The 26,224-nt window shown below is 38.8% G+C and overlaps 1 protein-coding gene across 1 annotated transcript in view; it reads left to right on the forward strand.

Moving 5' to 3' along the window:
* The window catches only part of TSPAN12 (tetraspanin 12), a 65,402-nt gene extending 39,523 nt beyond the window's left edge, over positions 1-25,879 (forward strand). The window contains exons 6-8 of the mRNA XM_060156000.1: positions 2,214-2,321; positions 6,763-6,906; positions 24,282-25,879. Coding sequence (XP_060011983.1) covers positions 2,214-2,321; positions 6,763-6,906; positions 24,282-24,587 — 558 coding nt within the window. The 3' untranslated portion in view covers positions 24,588-25,879. The remainder of the gene's footprint in view (positions 1-2,213; positions 2,322-6,762; positions 6,907-24,281) is intronic.
* Positions 25,880-26,224: the final 345 nt, after the last annotated feature.

A 26,224-nucleotide genomic window follows, 5' to 3' on the forward strand; every position in this document is an offset into this window, starting at 1 on the left:
GGGGCCATCTGCAAGTATTTTTTTAGTATCACAATGGTACTAGATGGGTGTACACTGCCGTGCCCGCTGAAAGCATACATCACTGTTTTGCTTGTGTAAATCTTCCCCCATTAAGTCACCAGGATAAAACAAGGGCTGTTTAAAAGTGAAATGTGGAAAGTAGTCCTTTAGGAAAAACGTTTGTCAGAATTTTGTTTTATTATTATTGCCTTTGCACTAATAGCAACGTGCATGAAAAGTGCCGTTAAAGTTTATGAGCTGCAAAATTTTGCAGAACCCAGACTTTGCGTAGAATGGGCTTTGTGCTCTTCTCTGTTCCATGCAAGGAGCCAATACATGTGTGTTTTCCTTTATGGCCAGAGCACTGTATTTTGTGCCTGAACCTCAGTGACCACCTGTGTTTCTTGCTATATTTGGTTTCAGATCAATTGTGGTCACAAGTGGGAAACAACTTAATTTATTTTGGAAAATAACTTAAAAATAAGACTGTTCTAATAACCAAATCAAGAGATTGAGCATCAGGTAGCCTATTTTCCCATTATTTCTGTTTTTTGTATACATGTTCACCTCCCATTCATCATTCCTTCACTAGATGAAATCTGTCAATCATGTTAACTGTTTCAGATTATAAATTTCTAGAGAATTTATTTCACTTCTATTTATTTTATGTTCAAAAGGATATGAGATAATAAGAATTTATAGTGCATAGCTTGAACGTTGGTTCGTTCTCTGAACTTTGTTGGAACCAAATGAACACACGGTATACCCAGTCAGCCCATTATTTAGGGAACAAAGTTGTGTGCCCAGGTGTTGGGGTGTTTTCTTTTGTATTGTACATTTCCAAGTAATAAAAAAGAAAATTAACACAGGAACAAAATGAAGACTTTCTGTGGCCAGGAATTTTTAAACTACTATTGATATTGCTTTTTTTTTTTTTTTTTTTTTTTTGCTGTACGGTATGGGCCTAGCCGCTCCGCGGCATGTGGGATCCTCCCGGACCAGGGCACGAACCCACGTCCCCTGCATCAGCAGGCGGACTCTCAACCACTGCGCCACCAGGAAAGGCCGATATTACTATTTTTAAAAATAAGATTTCAAAATATTATGAATATTGAGTTAGTGTCAAATTTGCTTGACTTAGCCCGGTCAGTATTGCTCCATAGATCAGGTGTGGATGTCTGTCTAGTTTCCCAAGAGTTACTTTAATAACACACGTGTGGAGAGACTAGGATTTTTGTGACCCCATTTCTCCTGTAGCACTGTACACAAAACATAACATGGTATGCTAATTAGATTTCTTGCCAGCTGTTGTGTTGTGTACCTGAAGCTGTGTCATGATTAAAAACTGTTCAGGGACATGGTGCTAGGTACCTTAAGAGGCAGAGCACAAAAAAATGCTTTAATTTCAGAACAATTTTTCTAGAATTCTAGCATGCCTCTAAAATCCAACTTTTTTTTTTTTTTTTTTTTTTTTTTGCGGTACGCGGGCCTCTCACTGTTGTGGCCTCTCCTGTTGCGGAGCACAGGCTCCGGACGCGCAGGCTCAGTGGCCATGGTTCACGGGCCCAGCCGCTCCGTGGCATGTGGGATCTTCCCGGACCGGGGCACGAACCCGTGTCCCCTGCATCGGCAGGCAGACTCTCAACCACTGCGCCACCAGGGAAGCCCTAAAATCCACTTTTTGAAAAGTTTACAGACTTATTCTAGAGTGAGGCTTGGCTTGAGCTGAACTCGTTCCCTTAATTCTTCTCCCTTTATTTTAGTACCATAATCTGCAGTCACTTCAAAGAACCATTTCATAGCATTACGAAATCAAATGAAAGGGCATTTTGCAGCAGGGATCACTTGTTATGAGGAGCTCGGGTGTATCTACAGAACATAGAGCTTTACTTCTTTGTGATTTCCTTGAACTTGATATCGGCATTAAGTGATTTCGCATTATTTTGCTTAATATGAAGTACTTCCTCATTTAGTACAAAAATCTACAAGTAGAGATTGTTTGATAAGTATTTAATAACGCGGAGCTTAATTTAAGCCACAAACAAATACAAATTTAAGGCAGTGTTTGGCAATGGCAGTACATTCCAAGTAAGTGTGAGTATGTGGATGAGTCTATGAGTGACTGTGTTTGCGTGAATCTGTGAATGTATGTGTGTCTGAACGTGGCTGTTTGCATGTTACAGTTGTTGATACTTTGTCTTTTCTATCCCTAGGTTCCAGTACAGTGGTCAGACATGGTCACTTTGAAAGCCAGAATGACAAATTATGGCTTACCGAGATACCGGTGGCTTACTCATGCTTGGAATTTTTTTCAGAGAGAGGTAAGTGCTACCTTTTCTGAGGTAGAGGGTATGGAATAAATGACACACTTTCAAAACAAGTGTTCAAAGCTTTGGCTTTGGTCATTTTCCCTGTGCTGAAAAGTTAAGCCGATGATTCAGTTACCACTGGTGTAATTTTTTATTGAGAAATACTTTAAGTAGCTCTATGCCCTGCTTTTCTTCCACCATTTCTGCTTCATTTCCCACGGTTCACATATATTTTAGAATCTTTTAAAAGCCCTTTTGCTAAACTAAAATTTCCTTTTTTAATGAGAATTCCTTGATAATTACCCAAGCTCGATTTGAATGGATAATTTTTCATGACTTTTAGAGCTATCTGTAATTTAAACATCATTTGAAATTTTAAAATAATGGGTCTTATTTGGAAATTAGGACTCAGCATATCATTAAAAGCATGAACTTTCTAGTCAGAAGGACTTCGTTCAAATTCTGGCTCTGCTGCTTACTATTACATGAGCTTCTGTAATTTACTTAACTTCCTTAAGCTTCAGTCTCCTCATCTATAAAATGGGGATCATAAAAGTACCTATCTCCTCCAGGTGTTGAGAAGATTAAATGGGATCATAAGTTATTGTTAACAATAACATTACAAAGTTAAGTGCTTTTAGCTTTTCTTACCTACCTTCCATATAGCACTGCATCCCGTTATCCTCTCAGACAGGAACTATATTTAGATGTTTAAAATCTGGTGACTTGAAGTTAACCATTGATTCAAACTAAGTTCTTCTCCCAAGCAGTTTCCTTGCGATTGGAGTGACATTCCCAGATGACCAAGTCTATCTCTTTCTTTTACTGGCATTTAAAGCTGGGCTCCAAAGCATTTGAGAATCAGGGTCTTGCACAATAGATGTCCTGCTCCCTGCTCAGTTACTCTGTCTTGGATACAGGCAGAGGTTCAAGTCCAGGATAATCTCCAAATCTGGCTCTTTGTGTTACAGTTGTTGAGATGGTGAAAATTATCACTGCAGCACAGATTTCCTGTTTATTTAACTGCTTCCTGACTTTGTTTGTTTACTCTTCATTTGTACTAAAAACAACGTGAAGGGAAAATAAGTGAAGCGTTAGGGAATTTATAATAAGCTGTGTTCAGCTACTGCCCGGAGTGGAAGCTTCCTAGAGCTCTTTATTTTCTGACAATTGTGATGTGGACCATGATAATCCAGGTAAAAAAACAAAATGAGTTTTTTTCTAATGGTACAAAGAGGGCGCCACCCTAGGTCGATAATGTACAGCGCTACAAATGATAGCGCACATATTTTTAGATTGGTTGTATGGTAAGTTCCCTCCTTTACATCATAGGCTTATTTCACTCCAGAGGAGGTGGTGAAGACCTCCGGGCCTCCTGAAAGAATTTTTAAAAGCCCCTTGTATTCACTTGCTAGGGCTGCAGCCATAACAAAGTACCACAGGCTGGGTGGCTTAAACAACAGAAATTTATTGTCTCACAACTCTGGAGGCTGGAAGTCTGAGATCGAGGCATCGGCAGGATTGATTTTTTCCTGAGGCCTCTCTCCTGGGCTTGTAGACAGCCGAAGTCATCTCCCTGTGTCTTCACATCATCTTCCCTCTGTGTCTGTGTTTAAATTTCCTCTTCTTATAAGGGCATAGGTCAGATGGGATTAGGACCACCCTTATGACCTTATTTTAATGCCTTCTGTAAAGACCTTCCCAAATATGGTCACATTCTGGAGGTTAGAACCTCACCGTGAATTTCGGTGGTGGGACGGAAGGACACAATTCAGCTAACCACCTTCTCCCAAAATAAATTGTAGAGCAACCTTGTCAGGCTGCAGTTTTCCTGACTCCTCATTCGGTGCAGGTCTGGGCATGTACTTCACTTTAGTGGACTCTCACTTAAGCCCTAGTGATGTTTATTTAATACCTTTAAAGAAACTGATGCTAAGAACTGTATTTATTGATTGATTCTAACATAGAAGTTGGAGTATAGGCTTGAGAACAAATAGACTCCACCGCTGGCTGGTCTGTGATCTTGGCAACTTACTTGTCCTGTTCCTTAGAGCCTCAGGTTCTGCTTATGTAAAATGGTGGTGGAATTTTCCGGTTTGACAGCATGTTAGAAGAGTGGCCAAGGAGACGTAGACCATAGTCATGTGTGGCTTAAGAATGGGTTTGCTTAAGGGAGTTTCCAGGAGAATTTTCAGTATCAATTCAGTATCTTCTATTGATGAAGAAGAACAACCATGTAAAAAGCAACAATATCTCAGTGACTCATTAAAAGAAAAAAAAGCATCTGGCACAGAACATGCTATGCATAAGTTATTTGGAAAAGTCATCTGTGTGGAGCACCTCACTTCCTGAGAAGGCCAGATAAATGGGCTGTTCTACTGTGGACGGAGTGAGCATGTTCCAAGAACTGTCCTCCTGTCAGCAACACAGAAAAACACATGACATTAGGAAATGAGAAGTAGGTTTCTTCTGCATGCAAGGATTTAAAAAGACTGACTTGGAAAGGTAGTAGTTTATGATTTTTAGAAAGTGGTCGTTTTACTACATGTATTTTTTATGGATACTCAATGACTTATGTAAAATACATGATGTTAACTTATGTTTGACTTAATTGGTGATGTTTGTGGTATATTTGTGGATTTTAGAACACATTTGTAAGAGGGAAATACTAAAATTATTTTTAAAGTTTCTTGGAAAATTTTAGTGTTACTCATAGCATCAGTATTTCATCATTTATAGTACTCAAGATGATTTTTTTCTCTTTATTTATTTTTATTTTTTAACATCTTTATTGGAGTATAATTGCTTTACAGTGGTGTGTTAGTTTCTGCTTTATAACAAAGTGAATCAGTTATACATATACATATGTTCCCATATCTCTTCCCTCTTGCATCTCCCTCCCTCCCACCCTCCCTATCCCACCCCTCTAGGTGGTCACAAAGCACCAAGCTGATCTCCCTGTGCTATGCGGCTGCTTCCCACTAGCTATCTATTTTACGTTTGGTAGTGTATATAAGTCCATGCCACTCTCTCACTTCGTCTCAGCTTACCCTTCCCTCTCCCCGTATCCTCAAGTCCATTCTCTAGTAGGTCTCTTTATTCCCGTCTTGCCCCTAGGTTCTTCATGACCATTTTTTTTTTCTCTTTAAAATTAGATATTGGGCTTCCCTGGTGGTGCAGTGGTTGAGAGTCCACCTGCCGATGCAGGGGACACGGGTTCGTGCCCCAGTCCAGGAAGATCCCACATGCCGTGGAGCGGCTGGGCCCGTGAGCCATGGCCGCTGAGCCTGCGCCTCTGGAGCCTGTGCTCCGCAGCGGGAGAGGCCGCAACAGTGAGAGAGCCACGTACCATACACACACACACACAAATTAGATATTTAAGCAAGTGAAAAAATGTAAAATGATTTTTTGTATTTCCTTGTTTCATTTTACGTAAGAAATTCAGAATTCTTTAAAGTTTATTTTAGTTGAAATTTTGAAATGGTGGATTGTGATATTTTACAATACAGTGTTAATCCTGAGCACAGGGTGATTTGTTGGGCTACATAATTTTCAAAGCCAGTCACTCCTGGCAAAATTCTTCTCCGTGACTGCCTGTACATAACCCTTGTTTCTGACTATATGGAAGAGTAACTGCCCTCTACCCAAGGGCAGAAAGTTTTCATAGTTAATTACTCTGAATCTAATCTACATATGTCCTGAAGCAGGGTTTCTAAACTTGGACCAGAGAAGGTTTTTGTTAATAGTTGGTGAAATGAGACTAAAAAGAAACAAAGACAACATAGTTTGTCTTAAATCCAACTTTATTGACACTAAAGACACATCATTTCTTCTGAGATTATGGTGATAGAATATGACAGCTTTTTTCAAGAGTCTCACTCAGTTGAATAAAAATTTGTTGACCAAACCTATGCTTCCATCTCAGAAATTTTTGGAAATGTTCTGGTTAATGAATCGAGTTGGGTAATCTCTGTGACGTGGGCTGTTGGCCAAAAATCTTTCTACAGAGATTGCAGAAAGTTTTAATATAATATTTGAATTTGTTAAGCAGTTAAGTTGGTAACTAGGCAATATGCAAATAGATTGATCAACTATTCCCTAGTAGCTAGAGGTTTAATGTTAAATATAAGATTTCAGCTATTTGTTTTGTTAGTGTGTATTAACTTTGCTGCTATGTGATCACTTGTAGAGGATTTTACATTTGGGGGGAGGTAAGACTCAGTCATGCCTGATCTGTCTTCATGTGTTACGGGCATTATTGTTCAGAATTGTTCCATTATGGAGTCCTCTATTACATTTCTGTTGTCAACATAAAATGTGCACATATCATTAGGTGATGACAGAAGTGACTTTAGCTCTGGGTGCAAATATTTAAGAAATCTAACGTTCAGTCTCCCATAAGTTAAGAAAATATTTTTGTTGTTTCTGAGCCTGACCAGTCATTCTTTTGCAGTTCAAGTGCTGTGGAGTTGTCTATTTCACCGACTGGCTGGAAATGACAGAAATGGACTGGCCCCCAGATTCCTGTTGTGTTAGGGAATTCCCAGGATGTTCCAAACAGGCCCACCAGGAAGATCTCAGTGACCTTTATCAAGAGGTAAGGCCATATGTCATTAACTTATCATGGAAGTAAAGAATCAACAACATGCCAATGCAATTTTCCTCTTCTGTCTAAATATGAGGGACCCGAAAATTGTTTTCCTCTGAAATGTGGAGAAAGAAGACAAAGCTAAAAGTTAATATAAAAATCTGAATACTAATCACATTTTAACAAAGTAAATTTGGAAAGACTAGGTCTTAGAATTAATTGGATTTTGAACTGTATTGTCTAGAACCAAGCTCTATTGCCACTTCCTAAGAGCGCTTTAAAAACAGACATGCAGAGTGTGTGACTAACTCTGGACATTGGGGAAGACAAGGTTTGTAGTTCTTGAGCATAATGTGTATTTAGGGCTTCCATATAGACTAAAACATGGGGGCAGGGGATGGACAAAAAACCCAAAAAAACCAAAACCCAAAAAACCCCCCAAAACCCTTCTACTCTCCAGAGAAAATGCTGTCCTCGACTCTTCAGGTCCCCCTGCTGGCTAATATCAGTGATGTTAGTTTTAGCTGATTTAATGAAGTTAGGTGCTCAGTGGGATTAAAGTCAGTTATCAAGTGGCTAAGAAACTTGCATATTTATGTTTTCCGGGAGAATTCATCAGAATCATCTGTTATTCCTTTGTTAGCAGAAGCTTTCCTATTCCTTCATCTTTAATGGTGATTTTCAAACTTTGTTAGCAGAGAAATCCTATTTTCAAATTAAAATCTAGAACTACACCATTCCAGTATAGTAGCCAATAGCTACAAGTGGCTATTGGCTATTCAATTAAAATAAAATAAAATAAAAATTACGTTTCCTCAGTTGCACTAGCCACATTTTAAGGGCTCAACAGCCACTTGGGACTAGCAGTTCCTGTGTAGGCCAACACAGATATAAGACAGTTCCCTCTTTATAGAAGGCTTCATTGTAGTCTTGATCTAGAATGGAAGCTCAAAATGTGAATCAGGTGGAAGGGAAGCTGCTCAGGCTGATGGGCTGGGATCATTTCCCAGATACATCACCAGTCAAGTATCTGGGTACCACAAATCATATTAACATAAAGTAACAGTTTATATCATTCATAATATAATACACACACACACACACACCTGATTTTCCCTAGAAATACTGTCATTGTTCAAAACATCTTTTAGGCTGTCTGCCAAAGTCAGTTGTAGAGATGCTCGAAAATCAGTTGTATTAATTTATAGTGTAAATTAATGAATTCGAAAATGATGCTGGATTACCCACACAAATGTTTTATTTCATTCATGTCTTAGAGATGAATAACTTTTGACGGTTAAAAAGTTCATCTTAGAGGACAAGCCTTTGCCACATTTAAGGATACCCAAAATGAAGTGCTTTGGCCTCTGAAGGCAGGCCACAAAGAGGAGTGCCAAATATCTTTAAGAGATTCAGAATTGTGTTAGTCTTTCTAGGGCAGGAAAGTACCACAAAGTGAGTAACTTAACAGATATTTATTGTCTCACAGTTCTAAAGGCTGTAAGTCTGAGATCAAGTGTCAGCAAGGTTGGTTCCTTCTGAGGCGTGTGAGGAAGAATCTATGCCTCAGCTTCTGGTGGTTTGTTGGGAATCATTGGTGTTCCTTGGCTTGTAGAAGCATCACCCAGATCTCTGCCTTTGTCTTTACATGCCATTCTCCCTGTTTGCATCTGCCTCCAAATTTCCCTTTTTCATAAGGACACCAGTCATATTAGACTAGGGGCCCACCCTTCTCCGGTATGACCTCATCTTAACCAATTATATCTGCAAGGATTCTATTTCCAAATAAGATCACATTCTGAGGTACTGGAGATTAGGGACTTAACATATGAATTTAGAGGGGATGAAATTTATCTCATAACAAGAATTGTTGAAGCAACTGAATAACTCAGGTGTTTACTTTAAAAGATAATCAAAATACTTATAGTCATGCCTCACACTACTGGGAAGTATTGTGTTTGGATGTTATCATTTTAAACATATTATGCTTAGTAGCATTTTGGCTTTGAATGAAGAGGAATATACAAGATATTGTATATTAAACGAAGAATTATTGAGTCAGTGTCTCTGAGTTCCTCAGTGATTATGTTACATTTTTTTTTCTGAGTGAAAGGTAAATACTGGTTGGTGACTGTAGTAGGGATGGTCACCTAACAAGTTCACCAGTTAAAGTCCTATTGATTTCATAAAACAGGAAATCAAGCTTAATATTTCTAAGATAATATTAGATGCAGATGTAATTGTGGATATTCAAATACATAACTTACCACTAGGTTTTAAAAAACAGATGATTACAGACAGACGTTTATTTATTAAGATGTAAGCCCCAGGGAGAGCCTCCTGCTGGGATAATACACCATTTTGCAGAAAAATCCAAAACCAAAATACCCCAGAGGATTACAGTATAGATGTAAGTGTTGACATGTGAATTGAAACCTATCCACTTTCCTAGTGTGAACTTAATCCATTTGTTAGTTTTTAGGAGTAGCAAGTCAATATGGGGAATTATTGGGCTACATATGTAATAATTTCTACTTTCTTTAGTGATCAACACTGGTAACATGATTATAACCAATATTGATCCTGAGAATGACAAAACATGAATGAATTTACCATATCTTCCCACAAAGTCTGAGTATGGACAGATTCACTTCAGTTTTATTATTTAGTTGAAAGGCAGTCAATTAAACATTTAATAAAATTTTTTTGTTTAAAAATGCAATTCACTTTTGCTAGTAGTATTCATAATGAGACAGTTTAATTTCAGGATGTCTAGAATTGCTTGTGACATGAATTTTAAGATTAAAAGAAACCACACTATTGTGCAAGTGCAAATTGATGACCCATATTATTTTAAAAGTTTTCTCATATTTTCATCAAAAGACTTTGAAAAGCAAGCTGACATTATCAGTGACGAGATGTTCTTTAGACAAACTTCCAGCAGAGACAGAGGTTCATTATATGAGAGTAATCTGCTTTTGCATTTTACAATTAATGACAGATGCTGAGATTGGTAACATAGTGCATAATTATATGCATAGCTGACTTACAAACGTGGATCACTTAGTAGCTTTATGGCAAAAGTACAATTAAATCCATCATTAAAAATAAGACTTAATTCCACTTTGCCCAGGAGAACATACGTTTCCTCGTTGCAGTGTGCCCAGAGATCATCCACCTGAAAGATGAGGGGTCTGAAAGGGTGAACAAGTAAGGGACAGCTGTTGGTATTTGGGAAATTTATTCTGAAGTAGCAAGTACTGAAAGGAGATATTTTAGAGGTCTTCAAAGTTCATCATTCTGAACAGGAACTAGACTTATTCATTGTTGCTCCAAGGGCCAGAAGTTACAGGAAGGAAATTTTGAATCAATAGACGGAAAACCTTGCTCATCAAAATCCGTCCAGTTGTGAGAAAGGTTCTCTTGTAAAGTCGTGAGTGTCTCATCACTAAAAATATTAAAGTAAGGTCAGATAACTGTGTCATTGGTGGGTAGAATGGATTTTTAAATTAAGAGTGAATCTGGACTAGATGAACTTCAAGGTCCCTTTTATCTTTCATATTCTGTAAGTTTAGAGATAAGAACTGACTTTCTTCCTGTAGTCTTTCTTCAGTAGTCTGAAATCAAGGAAATAAATCATTCTCAACCATCTGGTGGCCTGCATGGTCCCTGACCCATATGTCATATTTTATGACATATTTGAAATCTGTGAAAAATGACAGAGCGGAAATATAGCAACAATCGCACATTTTAAAAACATTTCCATCAGTGGTATTGTTGGGTTTGGCACACAGCCCCTCAAACATCCATAATGAGCTATCCACTTGTATAAAAGTATAGATTTAAAAGTATAGATTGTATAAAATCTTGTATAAAAGTATAGATTTAAAAATCTATAAAACTATCTCTGACCCTCAATTTGGTTCTATCCCATTCATTCATTCAAACAGTTTTGAGTGCCTCCTGGGTTCCAAGTGCTATTGTGAACGCTGAAGATACCATGGAAAATGTTTCAGACAAAAAACTCTCCTCCAGTATAACTGATGTTCTAGTTAGGGATATAGACATTTAACAAGAAAAAAACAGCAATAAAAAATCATTTCAGGTGGCGGTAAGCGCTTTGAAGACTCTGAACAGGGTCATGTGCTAAAGAATGGCTTTATTGGTGAGGGAATTATTTAAGATAGGATGTTTAGGAACAGGCTGTCTTAGGAGGTGGCATTTGAACCGAGACCAGTGGTGAGAAGGATCCAGCCATGCAAAGATCCATTGAAGAGTATTTTTTTAGCCTAGGGAACTGCAGTGTAAAAGGCCCCCTGGAGGTGGCCTGGACCAATGATTCCTGACTGCTTCCTACCCTGCAATTTGGGACTGTTTGTGTAACCACACTGTCTAAATAGTGGGTGTGAGACTTGGCTTCAGCAAAACCTCAGACTCAGAGTTTAAGTTGGTAAAATACAAGACTGAGATGCGTCTTTTCCTTCTTTCACCTGCCGAGTTTTCCATCATACCAGTTACTGAAGTTCTAGACTTGATTGGAGAATAAGACGAGAGAGAGAATAAAGAAGGCTGGTAGAAAAAAAGTTTTGGTAGAACAGGGACTTCTAACCCCTTGCCCATGGACCTGTGTTCTTGGACGGGCTTCAAGAGAAAAGTGGTATTGTTGAAATTGTTTTTGATATTTTATATGCATTTTTCAGTGAGTAGGATCTATAGCTTTCATCAGCTTTTCTTGGGGCTCCATACCTAAAAGTGTGAAGAACCACAGTTGTAGGCAATAGTTGCAGTGTTTGCTCTCAGGTAGGAAATTAAGAAAAGAACACCTCCTCAAAGAAACTGAAATGGCATTTTCCTCCTCTGTATGCCACCTCAAGAAAAATAAATGGATGTAAACAAGCTCACAACAGGCCCTACTTCAAATGGACCAACTCAAAATGTAAAACCAAGAGGGAGAGAGTCAAGTAAAATATGCTTCCAAAACCACATTTCTTTGTTTTGTAGTTAGGAGAAAAACTACTGTTAAAAGAGATTGACTGCTTCTTCAGAATAGTTATTCACAGAGGTTATGTAAGGGCCGGACAGAAAGATGGTTTCTACGAAGCTGTGTGCCTTTGGGACCCTTTTTCTTTGGATGCTTAGTCTTGATATGTTCCATGACGTATTGGGTTTGAATATCAAATACTCTTAATAATTTCCTTTGCGGCAAATGATTTTGCTCCGCGCCATTTCTGCCTCTTTAGAAGGTTGTTTATTTCTTTTCTGAGTAACAGAAAATCTCTACATACAAATAAAGAGATGGAAGAGGGCAGGGGTGTGAATGTGAAGGGGATGTGATCTTTCTGAGTCCTGACTTGCCAGATGAAGAACCCAGATGGTGATGGTGTGTATAGGTCTCCAATGCTCACAGATAGTAAATGGACATGCAGGGGTGCTCCCCCAGGTTAAAGCTGGGGGCAGCTCATGGTGACCGTGTGGGATGGCTTGTCTGAGGTTTTTATTCTCTCAGTTGTGTATTAACCTTTCTGTGAGCTGAGAGTTAAGAATTCAGCCCTCACCCAGATCGGAGGTCCTTCCTCACCCATCTCCTTTGCACGCTGCTGTCCCTGGCAAATGGTATTTGTTTTATAATCCGTGTACAATTTTGGGGGGAAGTATCTCAGCTCTCAACGCTTTTTATTAACACTCTTGCCCTGTCATCATCTTTGTTAGAATTAGGAAGGTGAGTCAGTACTATATGTCTGCTTTGACTAATAGAAACAACTTTTATTTTATAATTTTCACACACAACATCCTACACATAGAAATATTATCTCAGCACTTCTGAGCCAGAGGAAGAAACATGACAGAGTACAGTGGGTACAAAAGGACATGGTGGGGAAATGGGGGTGTGGCCTTATGGCAATCTCTACCTAGTTGTGGGATGGATTATTTTTCTCCCAGGGAATCCAGCTCTTAAGCTGCTAGTGAGATTCTTCTTGGGACCAAGTAAATTTCCACACCCCAAACAAACAAAATTAGGGGCAAGTGTTGAAAGAGAAGCCCAAGGCAGGAAGCAAGAGGTAACAGCTTAGGCCCCTGGCCAGGTACCATCCAGTTGCACTGATGTGAGGTTGATCACATCTGCATAGAAATGATCCTCACATCAGTGGCTAAAAGAAGAGGTAGGAATGAGATGATCTTGATTGGGACACAGGAAGGAGCCTGACACTGGGTGGGCAGTCCTTCATTGCCACTGTCTTTGCGATTGAGATGTGCAGTGAGAGCCCACAGAGCGGGTAGTAGTTCACTGGGCCTCCGATCTTAAAGCTAAGCAGGTGTTAGCCAGTTGCAGAAATCATTTGGGGGGTATGGGGCCCAAAAGGGCATTTCAGGCAGAGGCAATGGTGCAGAGTTAGAGCTGGAAGCGAGACAGCACAGCGGGAGCACAGGCGTGAGGAGGGCTGGACAGGGCAGACGCTGGCTCATGAAGAGCCCTGTATATCCTGCTAACGCATGCATTTTATCCTGGAGTCTGTGAGTAGTTGCCGAATGAAGTGACAAACAGGTTCACAAATTTGAGACATTGTTAGGAAAGTAAAACTGAGAACAGAGTTGCCATGGGATTCTGATTTATTAATAATGAAGCTCCTTTCTCAGATAAACACACAAAGAATCTCCTGCCCAGAGAGTGAACCATAGGCAGCTTTCAAGCCCAGGGGTTATTTAGATGGAATATACCTAAGAAGTTCCATTCTCAGTTTTCTTTTGTATAAAGGCAAAGACCCTCCCTCGTGCCTCTCTGCTGACTTCATTATCTCCTCCGTAACTGCTGGCAGGGATCAGGTTGACTCGGACTTGGGGTGATATCTGTTTTATCATCTGAAGCCCTGTAGGACGAGTTTGGTCTTGGTGGAGGGGGGATGAATCCCTTTTATATTCAAGCTTCACTTGATCTAATCAGGCCTTGAACTATTCTGCCAGTTTTGCTTCAGGTATACAAATGTCTTCTTCTTTTCTTTCATTCTCTTTCTCAACATAGTTCAGTTGTGAGCTTCCTGTTACCTATTCAGTATTCAAGCAACTTTTCCTCTTGTGCTTTATTAGTAGAGACTTGCAAACTTTGCCTTTAGAAAGTACTGATATGAAAGCCATTATAATATTTTGACCTGAAAAAGTACTGCACAAAGTAACAATTTTAGATATGTGCTTAAAAAATCATTAGGTCGTTGGGCTTCCCTGGTGGCGCAGTGGTTGAGAGTCCACCTGTCGATGCAGGGAACACGGGTTCGTGCCCCGGTCCGGGGAAATCCCACATGCCGCGGAGCGGCTGAGCCGGTGAGCCATGGCCGCTGAGCCTGCGCGTCTGGAGCCTGTGCTCCGCAACGAGGGAGGCCACAACAGCGAGAGGCCCGCATACCGCAAAAAAAAAAAAAAAAAAAAAAAAAAAAAAAATCATTAGGTCGGCATTATGGAGCAGAAGTTGAGGTGAGAATTGGGTCTTGACAGGGGGAAATCAGGTGGGAAACTGTGCAGGTAATTCACTGTGAGGGATTGTAAGGGCTGGAATTCAGGTGTGCCACTGAGGAGGGCAAGGAGATGAATATGAAAGATATTTAAGAGAGAGAATGAACTGAATGATGATTGGGGTGGGTGTGGGGAGTGAGTGACAGGGAAGGTGCAAGGACAAGGACACCTGACATTGACTTGGACCCTAGAGAGATGAGAAAGCTGTTTATTGAGGGGAGTGATAGGATTTGATTAGTTCCATTTCGAAAATGCTGGGTTTAAGGTTCCTGTCAAGTCCTCCATGTGCAGAAACCCAGTAGGAAGTATGAAGCTCAGGAGACGGAACTCAGCCAGAGATCTGGGATTTGTGTGCACTAATTAGGAAAGTGCTGACTCCAGATACAGTGGCTTGGATGAGGTAGGACTCGTATTTCTCTCTCATGCACCACTCAGCTGGTCCAGGCTGCCAGGCAGCCCTGCTGCACAAGTTCACCCAGGGACCCAGGGGTGAGATAGCATCACCTTTTATGACACCTGTCTTCCAAAGTTGCCCCTGTTTTCCTCCAGTTCCAGTCAATTGGGAGGAGGAGGAAGTAGGAAGGAGAACGTCCAGTGCATGAAGCTCTGCCCTCAGCACCTCTGCTCACATTCTCTTGGCTCACATGTCTGTGCTTAGCTGCAAGGGAAGCTGGGAAATGTGGTCTCTGGCTAGGAGGGTGTGTTCCCCTAGAAAATGCCACCTACCGTGAAGAGTAGAGAACAGGCTAGAGCAGGTGGGGGGACTGTCAGTTTACAGGTGTTATCAGTGTGTATGAGGCAATACATGCACAGGAGGAGGTAAGACCACACAAAGAGATGGTGTAAGGTATGCAGCAGAGGACAGAAGTTGGGAAATGGAAACCCATAAGGGCAGTGGAGAAGGCACCTGTTGTAGGTAGAGAAGAAATGGAAAGCAGTGTCCTGAAAGTCAAAGAAGGAGAGGATTCTAGGAATGAGTTTTCCTTAGTGAGGAAACGTGGTTCAGATGTTAAGACTAGGTTCCAAAACTAGACTCTTTGGGTTAAACCTTCCCTCTACTCCTTAGTAGCTGTGTGACCTGGGGCAAGTTTTAAACCTCTCTGTGCTTCATTTTTATTACCTGTAAAGTGAGGATAACCAGAGTACCCATCTCAAGTTGTTTGGTGAGTGAATTAGCATGTTTACAACCCTTAGAATAGTGCGGGTTTGTAGTATCTACTACAGTAATAGCTGAGAGTTAAAGTAAATTAGGGATTGAAAAGTACACATTGGATTTTTCAAATAGGAGACACATACACAACTCTGTGAGCAAGCATTTTATATACATTACATCATTTCAGCCCTAAAACATTTCTGTGAAGGTACAGTATTATTATTTCCATTTTACAGATGAGAAATGTGGGGCACAAAGAGGCTCGGTGACCTAGTCCAATTTCATAGAGCTAGTAAGTGTCTAAACTCAGATCTATTTGATTCCAAAGCCCATACTTCAGTTAGGCACTAAAATTTCAAGATGTGGAGTACATGGTGAGGAGAAGGCTGAGTGTTTATAGATTTTTTTTCACTTCTAAACCTCAATTTTCTTGTCTATTAAATGAGATAATAATAGTACCTACCTCATTATGGTTTTATAAAAATAAATAGAGCTACTTAAGAAACCCTTACCAAACCACTAGGCACATAATAAACACAAATCTTCAATGCATGGTGGTAGCTAATGACAATAACAGGAACTTGTTAACATATTTATTAGAGTAAATAGAAAAATTAGTGATCTATGATTAGATTTTTAACTAACCAAATTGCCCAGAATTTTGCTAGTAATACAGGAAAATACTCATTTTCTAGTTCTATTTGTGTTGGTTGAAGGTAGAATTTAGGTCAGGGTTTTGGGGACTTCATGTGGTTTCCCACTTTGCTTGTTTTCACACCTTCCCACTTCTTAAGGACAAATATTTAGGGGACAGAAGGGCCCAGTGAGAGACGTCTGATGAGGGCTTTGTACATGTTCTGCTCAGTGAGGCAGGGAATGCCTGCCCCTGGACCTCACCTCCCTAGGGAGAATACCACCTTCTGAGTTTGCTGAAGCTAGTTTCTTTATAACCACATATCTGGTGAAAATGACAAATGTTCAATAAACACAGTCATTTAAACTTGAGGATTGTGCTTCTCTAATGGGGAACTTGTGAGGATTAAATGAGATGTGAGTTTTTTGAGATACATGAAGACTTTTTCTACTGCATTTCCTATGTATGGGTTTGGCTAACTTTATTCTTGAGAGAACAGAAAATCCTGTAGTAAATTTTATTACTTGCTGTTAAATTTTATTTTTTAAGGAAGGATTTATTTCCCTGCAGAGCTTATGATTATCAGTGGAGAACTTTTGTTCCAACCTCTTTAAAGCTCATGAACTCATGAACTGCTATCACTCAGCTTTCAATTTTAAAATAAATAGGTCTGAATATTATATATTTGTACCTGGTAATTAACACGTCATTTCAAACTTGGGAGTTATGTTTATGATGAAAACTCAACAACAGGAATATCAATACTGGCATGTATTGGCACCTAGATTTTATTTATATTTTATCTTCATAAGCACATTAGAGGTCTGCCTAATTTTTTGATGTGGCTTGTGAATATTGAGTACCAAAAAGCCACAGGGGTTCTTCTAATTTTAGAAACTCATTTTGGAGACAGATCACAGAATAATTTCAAGTGTATAATTTCCTCAAGTGAAATGAGGCATCCTGACGTGCCTTCAAATAGATTCCAGGAAATATGGGGTTTAGTGATTTTTCTCTGATAAAAAGGTAGTGTTGTTATTTACAGTCGACCAGAATTTTAATATTGCAGCAAGTAAAGTAGACTGGCTAACTTGTCTTATTCATACCTTTGAATTATCTGAGGTTATTAATGTGGCTTTATCTAGGAAGAAAACATATTCAGGATAAATCACCTCAGAGTATTTTATTTTGAGAAAAGCAAATAAATGCAATTCTGTTCCTTCCTATTTTGAATAAAAAAACCTTTGTGAAATGGAATGCAGTTTTGAACTCTAACATTTCTATTTCCCCTTTTGACCCACTCAACAGAAATGTTTGTTTATGCAACTAAATATCTATGAACAGTACAATAGATTACAGAGACGTATTTCCGGTTTTTCTTCTCTAGACTTAGTGTCTTGCTTTTCAACAAAAACTTCCGAGTTTACACTGAAAAAGTGTAAACCTTATGCGTAATTATTTGACTGGCTCAGAATAAGCTCACAACTTGTGTTCAGACTGAATTACTTCAAAGAGGGTGATGCAGAATGGACAGTAAGCCCTGGAGCTGCTTCTACGAAGAATTTAAAGAGTGGCTGAGGCAGACAATTATTTTATACACAGAAATCTGGAAAAATACTCTCTTCTCAGGAAGAGGAATATTCTTTTGGAAAGTTAATCCTTAACTTTAAGTAATTGTGTAAATAGTTCATTGGAATTCAGCATGATACCTACCTAGTAGGCTGCAAGTTTCTACAATACCTCCTAAGTTACCAAAGAAATATCAAATTGTGTGCCATGTAGAGAGATTTGTGCTTTTATTTATATATTTATACTTTGTATCTGTTTTTATTAAAGGATTTAATGCAGCATACAACAAAAGGACACAATGGATGAATAATACAAATAAGTAGCATTGGATAAGATAAATAAGTACTAGGGATGTAATGTCCCACGTGATTAATATAATTAACGCTGCTGTGTGCTATATAGGAAAGTTGTGAAGAGAGTAATCCTAAGGGTTCTCATCACAAGGAAAAAATGTTTCCTCTTTTTCTTTTATTTTGTATCTATATGAGATGATGGATCCTCACTAAACTTATTGTGATAATCATTTCATGATATATGTAAATCAGATTATTATGCTGTACACCCTAAACTTATACAGTGCTGTGTGTCAATTATAGCTTGATAAAACTGGAAGGGAAAGCTACATAAATAGCAATGGAAAGTCAGGATGAAGGAAAGAGTAGCTAGATATGCTTCATGTGAAGGCAAATGGGATAACTGTGGTTGACTTTCGTATTTGCCCCTGAGCTTTCTGAAAGCCCAGGTGAAATGGCACATAATCACCTGCATCATTTGAATGTTCGGAAGGCAAGTATTCTAATGTTTCAAAGGGAGCAAAATCCAAAAGTATTTTTTTCAAGTGGGATTTTATATCTACTACTCTAAGTTATCTAGGAAAATATCTTCAATATTATTTTTCACAAATTTTGTAGAGAAATTTCTTATGGTGTTCTTCAGTAACATTAAAATACACTTCAGTGGAAAATAATATGCAGGGGCACAGGTTAATACATTCCAGCGTGGCAGAATTTGGTGGTCTGGTTTGACATTTGGATACAATTTAGAGTACCTAGAGACATCAATTGATTTCATTTATTTTAAATAATCTGTAGATAACACCTCTTTCTGAGGAGTTCCTGATAGAGAATAATAAAACATAATGTAATGAATTCCAATAACAAACTTAGTACTAAACTAAATACTAAAATTCTGTCTTGTTTGGGGGTTATCTTTGTAAACTAAATGAGGAAGTAATAAGACCGACTTATTTATAAAAACTGAGGAGTCTCACTAGAACCTTTGCTTTGAATAAACGACCCTTGCCCACCTCAACAGGGAGACAATCTTCGGGCCCAGTGATCTCTAGGAGGCCAGGTCCTGACTGAGCAATATTGATACAATCCCATGTCCACTCTTCTGGTGGAACTGAAAAGCTTTTTTCACTGGCATCCAAGCCCATTCACAACAGCCTGGATTGTCTTAATATTTCATTGCATTTTCTAGTTTTTTAGAGTTAGAAATCAGTTTTATTTTCAAAGGAACATTGACAAAATCAACACCATCCAGAAAGAAATCATCAGGATGATGAAGTGTCTATATTTGGAAAACATGACAGAGCTATAGGAATATTTAGCCTAGGGAAGCGAGTGGTTAAAGGGAAAGTGATGACACTTCAAATATGGCTCTCTACCTTATGGAAAACAAGTCACAAGAACAGAATTAGGACTACTGCATCCTTATTAGGAAGACAGTTTTCAACAGGGAAATGCTTGTTAAGAATTAGTGTTGTCCACGTGTGGAAAGGGCTGTCTAGTGAAGCAGGGAGTCCTTTTCTTTAGAAGAGCTTTTTTTTTTTTTGATGGCTTTTGTGTGTGTGTGTGTGTGTGTGTGTGTGTGTGTGTGTGTGCCATACATTTTTGTTTCTTTGCATGTGTTATAATTCTTGTTGTTGTTGATAACTGGACATTTAAAATAATATAATGTGGCAACTTTGGAAATCAGATTCTCCCCCCTCCCCAAAATTTGTTGTTTGTGTTTGTTCATTAATTACTTTTCTGAACTAATTCTGTAAAGTCTGTACTCGCTGTCCTGTGTGGCCACTGAAATCTTGGCTCACTCAGCTTAGTGGTCACTTAATGAATGAACTGAAGTTTCCTTTAGATACCTGGAACCAGTAAGTCTCCCAGCCTTTGCCAAGGGTGTACAGAGCCTCAAGGTTAACCAGAAGTGAGATCTTAGGGCCTTTTTAGGTCTTTCCTGAGCTTGTGCACAGCCCTGGGCTTGAGCAGAGCTCTACTCACATGTGTAACTTTCTAGATCCCCACAAATATGTTAGAGCTCTGCCAAACCCCCTATGGATTTCACATTCTCCAGTTTTTCCTTTTAAACTTTTGACTAGCCCATTGTGTGCAACTGTTATCCACTACCTCAGGCAGCCTCAGTGTTGAACAGTTACCTCTAAATGCTTTGACAACTATTCCCAGGGGAAAAGACTGTCGCCCTGGTTGAGCTGCAAGTCGAGTCAAATAAAGGCAGCCTTGCAAGTGAGCTCTTCCAGGGAACCACCAGATAGGACAAATAATGACAATTCTCTGAGAATGGGGCTTTGAAGGAGCTCCAGCCCTATTCTGTTGCCTTCGGTGGCTGCCAGACCACGGTTTTTACCATAATCGTAGGCTGTTTGTTTTCAAGGCTCCTGCAGAGCTGGGGAGGGGAGATGGGAATAAGGCAAATTAAAATGCCACAAAGCTTTTTGTTCTTACTGAGGTTCAGGTGCTTTTCTTGAATAAATGCTCCCCAGATTGCTGCAAGTGTTTGGTTAATTTCCAGAGTTCTAAAAAAGTTGATTCTCACAATTTTTGCTAGTGCTTTCATTGTTTATGTAGGGGAGAGACTATTCAGAGACTATTCTCTGCCAGTTTTGTGGATGGCACTGTAGAAGTGCTTTTTAACCATATTTTTACAAGTTAGAAAGTTGAATTATTGACTTCCAAGTTCCCCTCCCACTCTAGAACATTCGGTGTTATCTAATATATCACATTCCCAAACCATCCTAGATGATATAATTTGCTGTACCTTATTTTTGGGTAAATGTGATTGTTTAAAATAAAATTGAAAGAGACTTTACCTGATGCCAAAATATGAAACACAGTAGACTGTAGCTTAGTTATCAATCTCTGCTTTGTTTTAGTCACAGATTAAAAAAAAATATTACCTTTTCTGCACATTCAGCTTAGAGTGAATTAGTCTAAAGGGGTGGGAGATCTTATACCAACAGGAAGAACTATATGGGTAAAATTTAAGCACCAGGGACTACTGAAAAGGTAGAAATCAAACAATAATTGACTTACAGCATTTCACAAGGTTGAATCATCAGCATATGTATTTCATGAGTAGTTTAGCTTTAATTGTGGAATTTATTATTATTACCAACATATTGGTATTGCATGCTGATTCTTTATCCATTAAAGAACCATCTTTGTAATAAATACTGAAAACATAGTTAAGGAATCAACTGAACAATGCAAAGCCATTTTATATCAATTTCTTTAAAGATGGATTTGATGATCTGGTGCTGCATTACTTAGCAATGATGTTAAATGATAAGTTAATATAAATTAATTTCCCAAATGTCTGAAGCTAAACCCTCTTAATTAAGTATTTTTGGTTGTCTCTTTTCAAACTATGTTAAAGATTTCTCTGCTTCGTGACGAGGCTCATGATCCATCATCTCAGTGGCAAAAATCTTTTTGGATAGTTACATCGCTGTCTTGAGCAACAGTGACCTCCACCTTGGCTCTTGTGGGCAAGGACTGTTTCATTAATAATCGGTGGTGACACAATGCTGTACTTTTGGTACTTTATACTCTAAAAAGGTGTTGTACTCCTTCTTGTCCATTAATACCTGCTTTTCATAGATTTTGCATCTCTTTTAATTTGTGCTTTCTAATCTTCTGTGGGCTGACGTACCAGGTACATCTGATTCCTACTGAGCTCTTACCATATGTGAGATCACATTCTAAATGTTTAAATGTGCTTGTTCATTGAATTCTCCCAACATCCCAAACAGGTAGGCACTATTATCATTCATGTTTTCAGATGAGAAAACTGAAGCACAGAGAGATTAAGTAACATTCCCAAAGTCACATAGTTTATAAGTAGCAGAGGAGGGATCTGAATTCACAGTTCTGACTCTACAGGTCATGATCTATATGGTGTCCTATAAGGATGCTTGTTGGAATTACACATAAGCATAAGAGTGAATGGACTCTGATAGACTACCTGAGTGGAACTCTTTGAAAAATATTTGAATTTCGGAGATTGTGACATCTATTTTGGTTTCCCACAGTGTGTGTGTGTGTGTGTGTGTGTGTGTGTGTGTGTGTGTATTAAATAGGTATGAAGACCAGAGAAGTGATTTTATTAAACCAGTGTTAAGTAGTATTAATTATAAATATTTTAACTTCCTTTTTGGTGAAATTGATGAAACTTTGCTAACGTTTTGCTGTTAATTTGCATTACATAGTATACCAAAAATGGTAGTTATTGAAATGGGTCTGTGACTAATTCTACATGATTTTTATTTCTTGAGAGTAATGGCTTATGAGGGTACACTTACTGATCAGTGTCTTTGGAAATCTAAGAATTACATATTATTCATTCCTCTCCTCCAGTATAATGCACAAATTAGCAACTGATTCAATAGTCTTGCTTTCCTTGATTTAGTTACTTATGGAATCTGGGGAATAAAACAAGGAGGCAGTTATTTTAATAATTATCAGTTTCCTTTTATTCATGTGACTGCCTCAGCAGGGTAAGCACTGAGTCACTTTTATCCCAAACTCAGAATAAAAGCTTCAAAAAGTCGAGTTCTTGTTGGGAGATAATTTTCCATGGGTCTCTTGCATTTCTGTGTGTCTTACAAGTAGAGACACTGGCTGCCTTTGTTCTGGACTGTCTTTTCAAGGGTGTTTGCATAGAAAACAGCCTTGAAGATAGACGGTGTCTCCCTTCAGAGAAGAGGGCAGGTTTGTTTACTGTCTAGTATAATGAAGATAATGTCTCTCTCCAATATGAGGGGCAGGTGCACTTACTGCCCATTATAAAATATTAGGGTTCCCTAAGCTTGGGGTTCCTTTCCCATAATGTAATCCTCTGTGTGTGCAGGCATCATCTGGCCTTCTTCATGTTGCCCTTGGGACTTGAGGAACTGGCATGTACCCTGGCTATTGCTATTGCTATAAGTAATAAAGCCCTTTGTCTCTGTCTTCTGCAGTATCCATGAAACTGTGGCAGGCTAATTTGTTATCATCCAAATAGAGAAAAATCTCAGAATCTTCAAAGTTCGTGAATTTTATTATAATTTTAACTTTTTCTAGATTTTTCACTTTAATTTAGAATCAGCTTCCCTTTTGAAGGGTAAATTATCTTTTCTATGCTGTGGGCTCACTAGAGACAGGGCAAGTAGCCTATGCATTGATCACCTAATAGGTAACTTATGACAATTGTTAGACCCATTCTACCTTCTTTTCTTTGCTTCCTCCTGCCCCCCATTTTCCTCGGTCATGACTCTTCTTTCTCTTAACTTTTTTTCCCCTCTTCTCCTCTTCTTTCAGAAATCTCTTCTATATCTACCACAGGCACTCCTTAGCCTTTGTAGTTAAAACTAAGCACAAACAGAAACCTTGCTAATCTTTTGAAGTCAGGTGTCTCTAGCCTGAAGGGGAGCTAAAGGTACCTTTCAAACCCCTACCTGGTAGAATTAAAACTTGGTGTCATGATAGAAATTCCCCCATGTGTACTTCTGCTACAGGCAGTGGACAGAAGTGTGTGCACACATGTGCAGTAGGAGGAAGGCAACAGATTGATTTCCACTCACTGGCAAGTTTCAGCAAACAGATTGATTTCCACTCACTGGCAAGTTCAGCAAACATTCTTGATCTTTAAGGAAAAATGTCTGACCAAATGAGCTATAATCAAACAGTGAATACAAATAATAATAATAATGGCACATTATTTTCAAAAATCTCAGATCAGTCTGTATCAGGGGGTCATCCATCTATATGGCCTAAGCCCCAAATCTGGCCTACTGTCTTTTTACCTGTGAAGTTTCATTGGAACGTAGGCACATCCATCCATTTACATACTGTCTATAGCTGTGTCCTGTTACAGTGGCAGAGACGAGTGATAGCAGTAGAGACCATGTGACCTGCACAGCCTAAACGATTTTCTGTCTGGCCCTTTACAAAAAGAATTTTGCCAACCCCTGCTCTAGATGTTGTATTTTATACCAGTCTCAATTTCAGATTGTGGGGAAGCTAGCAGAAGGAGTAGACTCTTCAGAATCACATGGGCAGGCTTTTCAAAGAGTGCACACCTCTATCTCTCCTTCAGCTGCTCATAGGGGTTCCCTGTTGAGAGTCACTGTCTTCAAGTTTATAACTCAAGTCGTTTGGTTCCACTAACTGATACAGATGACTTGTTTTCACTATTTTGACCCACTGTAACACATCCAAAGTAACATTGACTGTGTTATTTCTTTTACAGGGTTGTGGGAAGAAGATGTATTCTTTTTTGAGAGGAACCAAACAACTGCAGGTGCTCAGGTTTCTGGGGATCTCCATTGGAGTGACACAGATCCTGGCCATGATTCTCACCATTACTCTGCTCTGGGCTCTCTACTATGATAGAAGGGAGCCTGGGACAGACCAAATGACGGCCCTGAAGAATGACACCAATCAGCACCTGCCTTGTCACTCAGTGGAACTGTTGAAACCAAGCCTGTCAAGGATCTTTGAACACACATCCATGGCAAACAGCTTCAACACACACTTTGAGATGGAGGAATTATAAAGACTGTCAAAGAAGAAAACCACAAATTTATTTTATTGGACTTGTGAATTTTTTGAGCACACACTTAACTGTTTCAGAAGTGTGTAGAAATAAAAATGTTGCCATAAAAGGATACCCAAGCACATAATGTTCCAGCCTTTAGAAGAAAGTGGGAAAAGTATATATATTATAAGGCACCACCTGGACAATAGTTGATGCCCTTTATAATGCTGAGGACTGATCTAATACCCACTTTATAGCCTGTGTAAGATTTTTACTGGACACAGTTATGCTTTGAGGTTTATGCTTTGGCATAGTTCGACCAGCATTTCTGCATCCATGTAAATGAGCCATGCTATTGTGGGATTGGAGCTACAGTGAATTTGATTCACTTCCATAAGCTTGCTAGTATATAAAGTTCCAAATAACTGCTAACATAGGAAGTTAGACAGTACTAATGACTTTTATTACTTGGTGATATATTCTTTTGAGGGTAAATAGGCTATACATAAGTACACTCTGAAGATTGGTGACTACCTAAACATAATTTTTGCTGGTTAATAAAAATATTCTTACTACTTACAAGAGCAAACTTAAACATTGTCTTAAACTGATCAGGGATATATGTGTATATGAGTCTGTGTTAAGTCTGTATAATTCAGTAGATTTCAGTTCTTATAACTTTAAGCATAACAATTGTGAAATGGATACATTCGTCCTGTTATAGAAGCATTGTTTTTAACCTTCCCTGTTAATAGAGCTTTAAAATTCTGTCTTGGGTTTATATTACATACATAACTATTAATTTAAATACTTAACCACTAATTTTGAAAAATGACTAGTGTGATACAAGGGAATCATTATAATTCAGAATGTAGTCTGGTCTCTAGGAAGTATTAACAAAAAAGTTTACATATAACTTAGTTCATTTAGCAAAGACCTGGATATTATCTTTCTGCCAAACTGAGACTCTTTTTGACACTAAACACTTTGTAAAGGAACTTATCTTTGCTTTCTCCAAACAAGAAGTGGCAGTCTCCAAGTCTCAATATAATTCTACAGAGAATAGTTTTCCTTTTCCCCAGCAAAAAGTTGAGAGAATCATAAAAATAAGTGACAATTTAGCTAGAGATTTTCTTTGCCTTATTTCACTGATTAAGATACTATGGTGAATTACACAGATTATTAAATTTTTTATAAGAGTAAACTATATTTATTTGAAATGGGAAAAGTGCATTTTACTGTATTTTGTGTATTATGTTTATTTCTCAGAAAATGGAAAGAAAATTAAAACGTGTCAATAAATATTTTCTAAAGAGTAAAAATTTGTGTCTAATTTTTATACATTGTAAGCACTTTCACCGTTCAAAAATATTAGCAAGGGGAAAAATATGAGAAGAAATGATTGAATAAAGTAATAATAACTATTTCCAAAATCCAAAAGTAATCTATAAGAGTATGTGCCTTGGGCTTCCCTGGTGGCGCAGTGGTTGAGAGTCCGTCTGCCGATGCAGGGGACACGGGTTCGTGCCCCGGCCCGGGAGGATCCTACATGCCGCAGAGCGGCTAGGCCCGTGAGCCATGGCCGCTGAGCCTGCGCGTCTGCAACCTGTGCTCTGCAACGGGAGAGGCCACAACAGTCAGAGGCCCGCGTACAG

This window comes from Lagenorhynchus albirostris, chromosome 8 (assembly GCF_949774975.1).
Source record: "Lagenorhynchus albirostris chromosome 8, mLagAlb1.1, whole genome shotgun sequence".
Taxonomy (NCBI): domain Eukaryota; kingdom Metazoa; phylum Chordata; class Mammalia; order Artiodactyla; family Delphinidae; genus Lagenorhynchus; species Lagenorhynchus albirostris.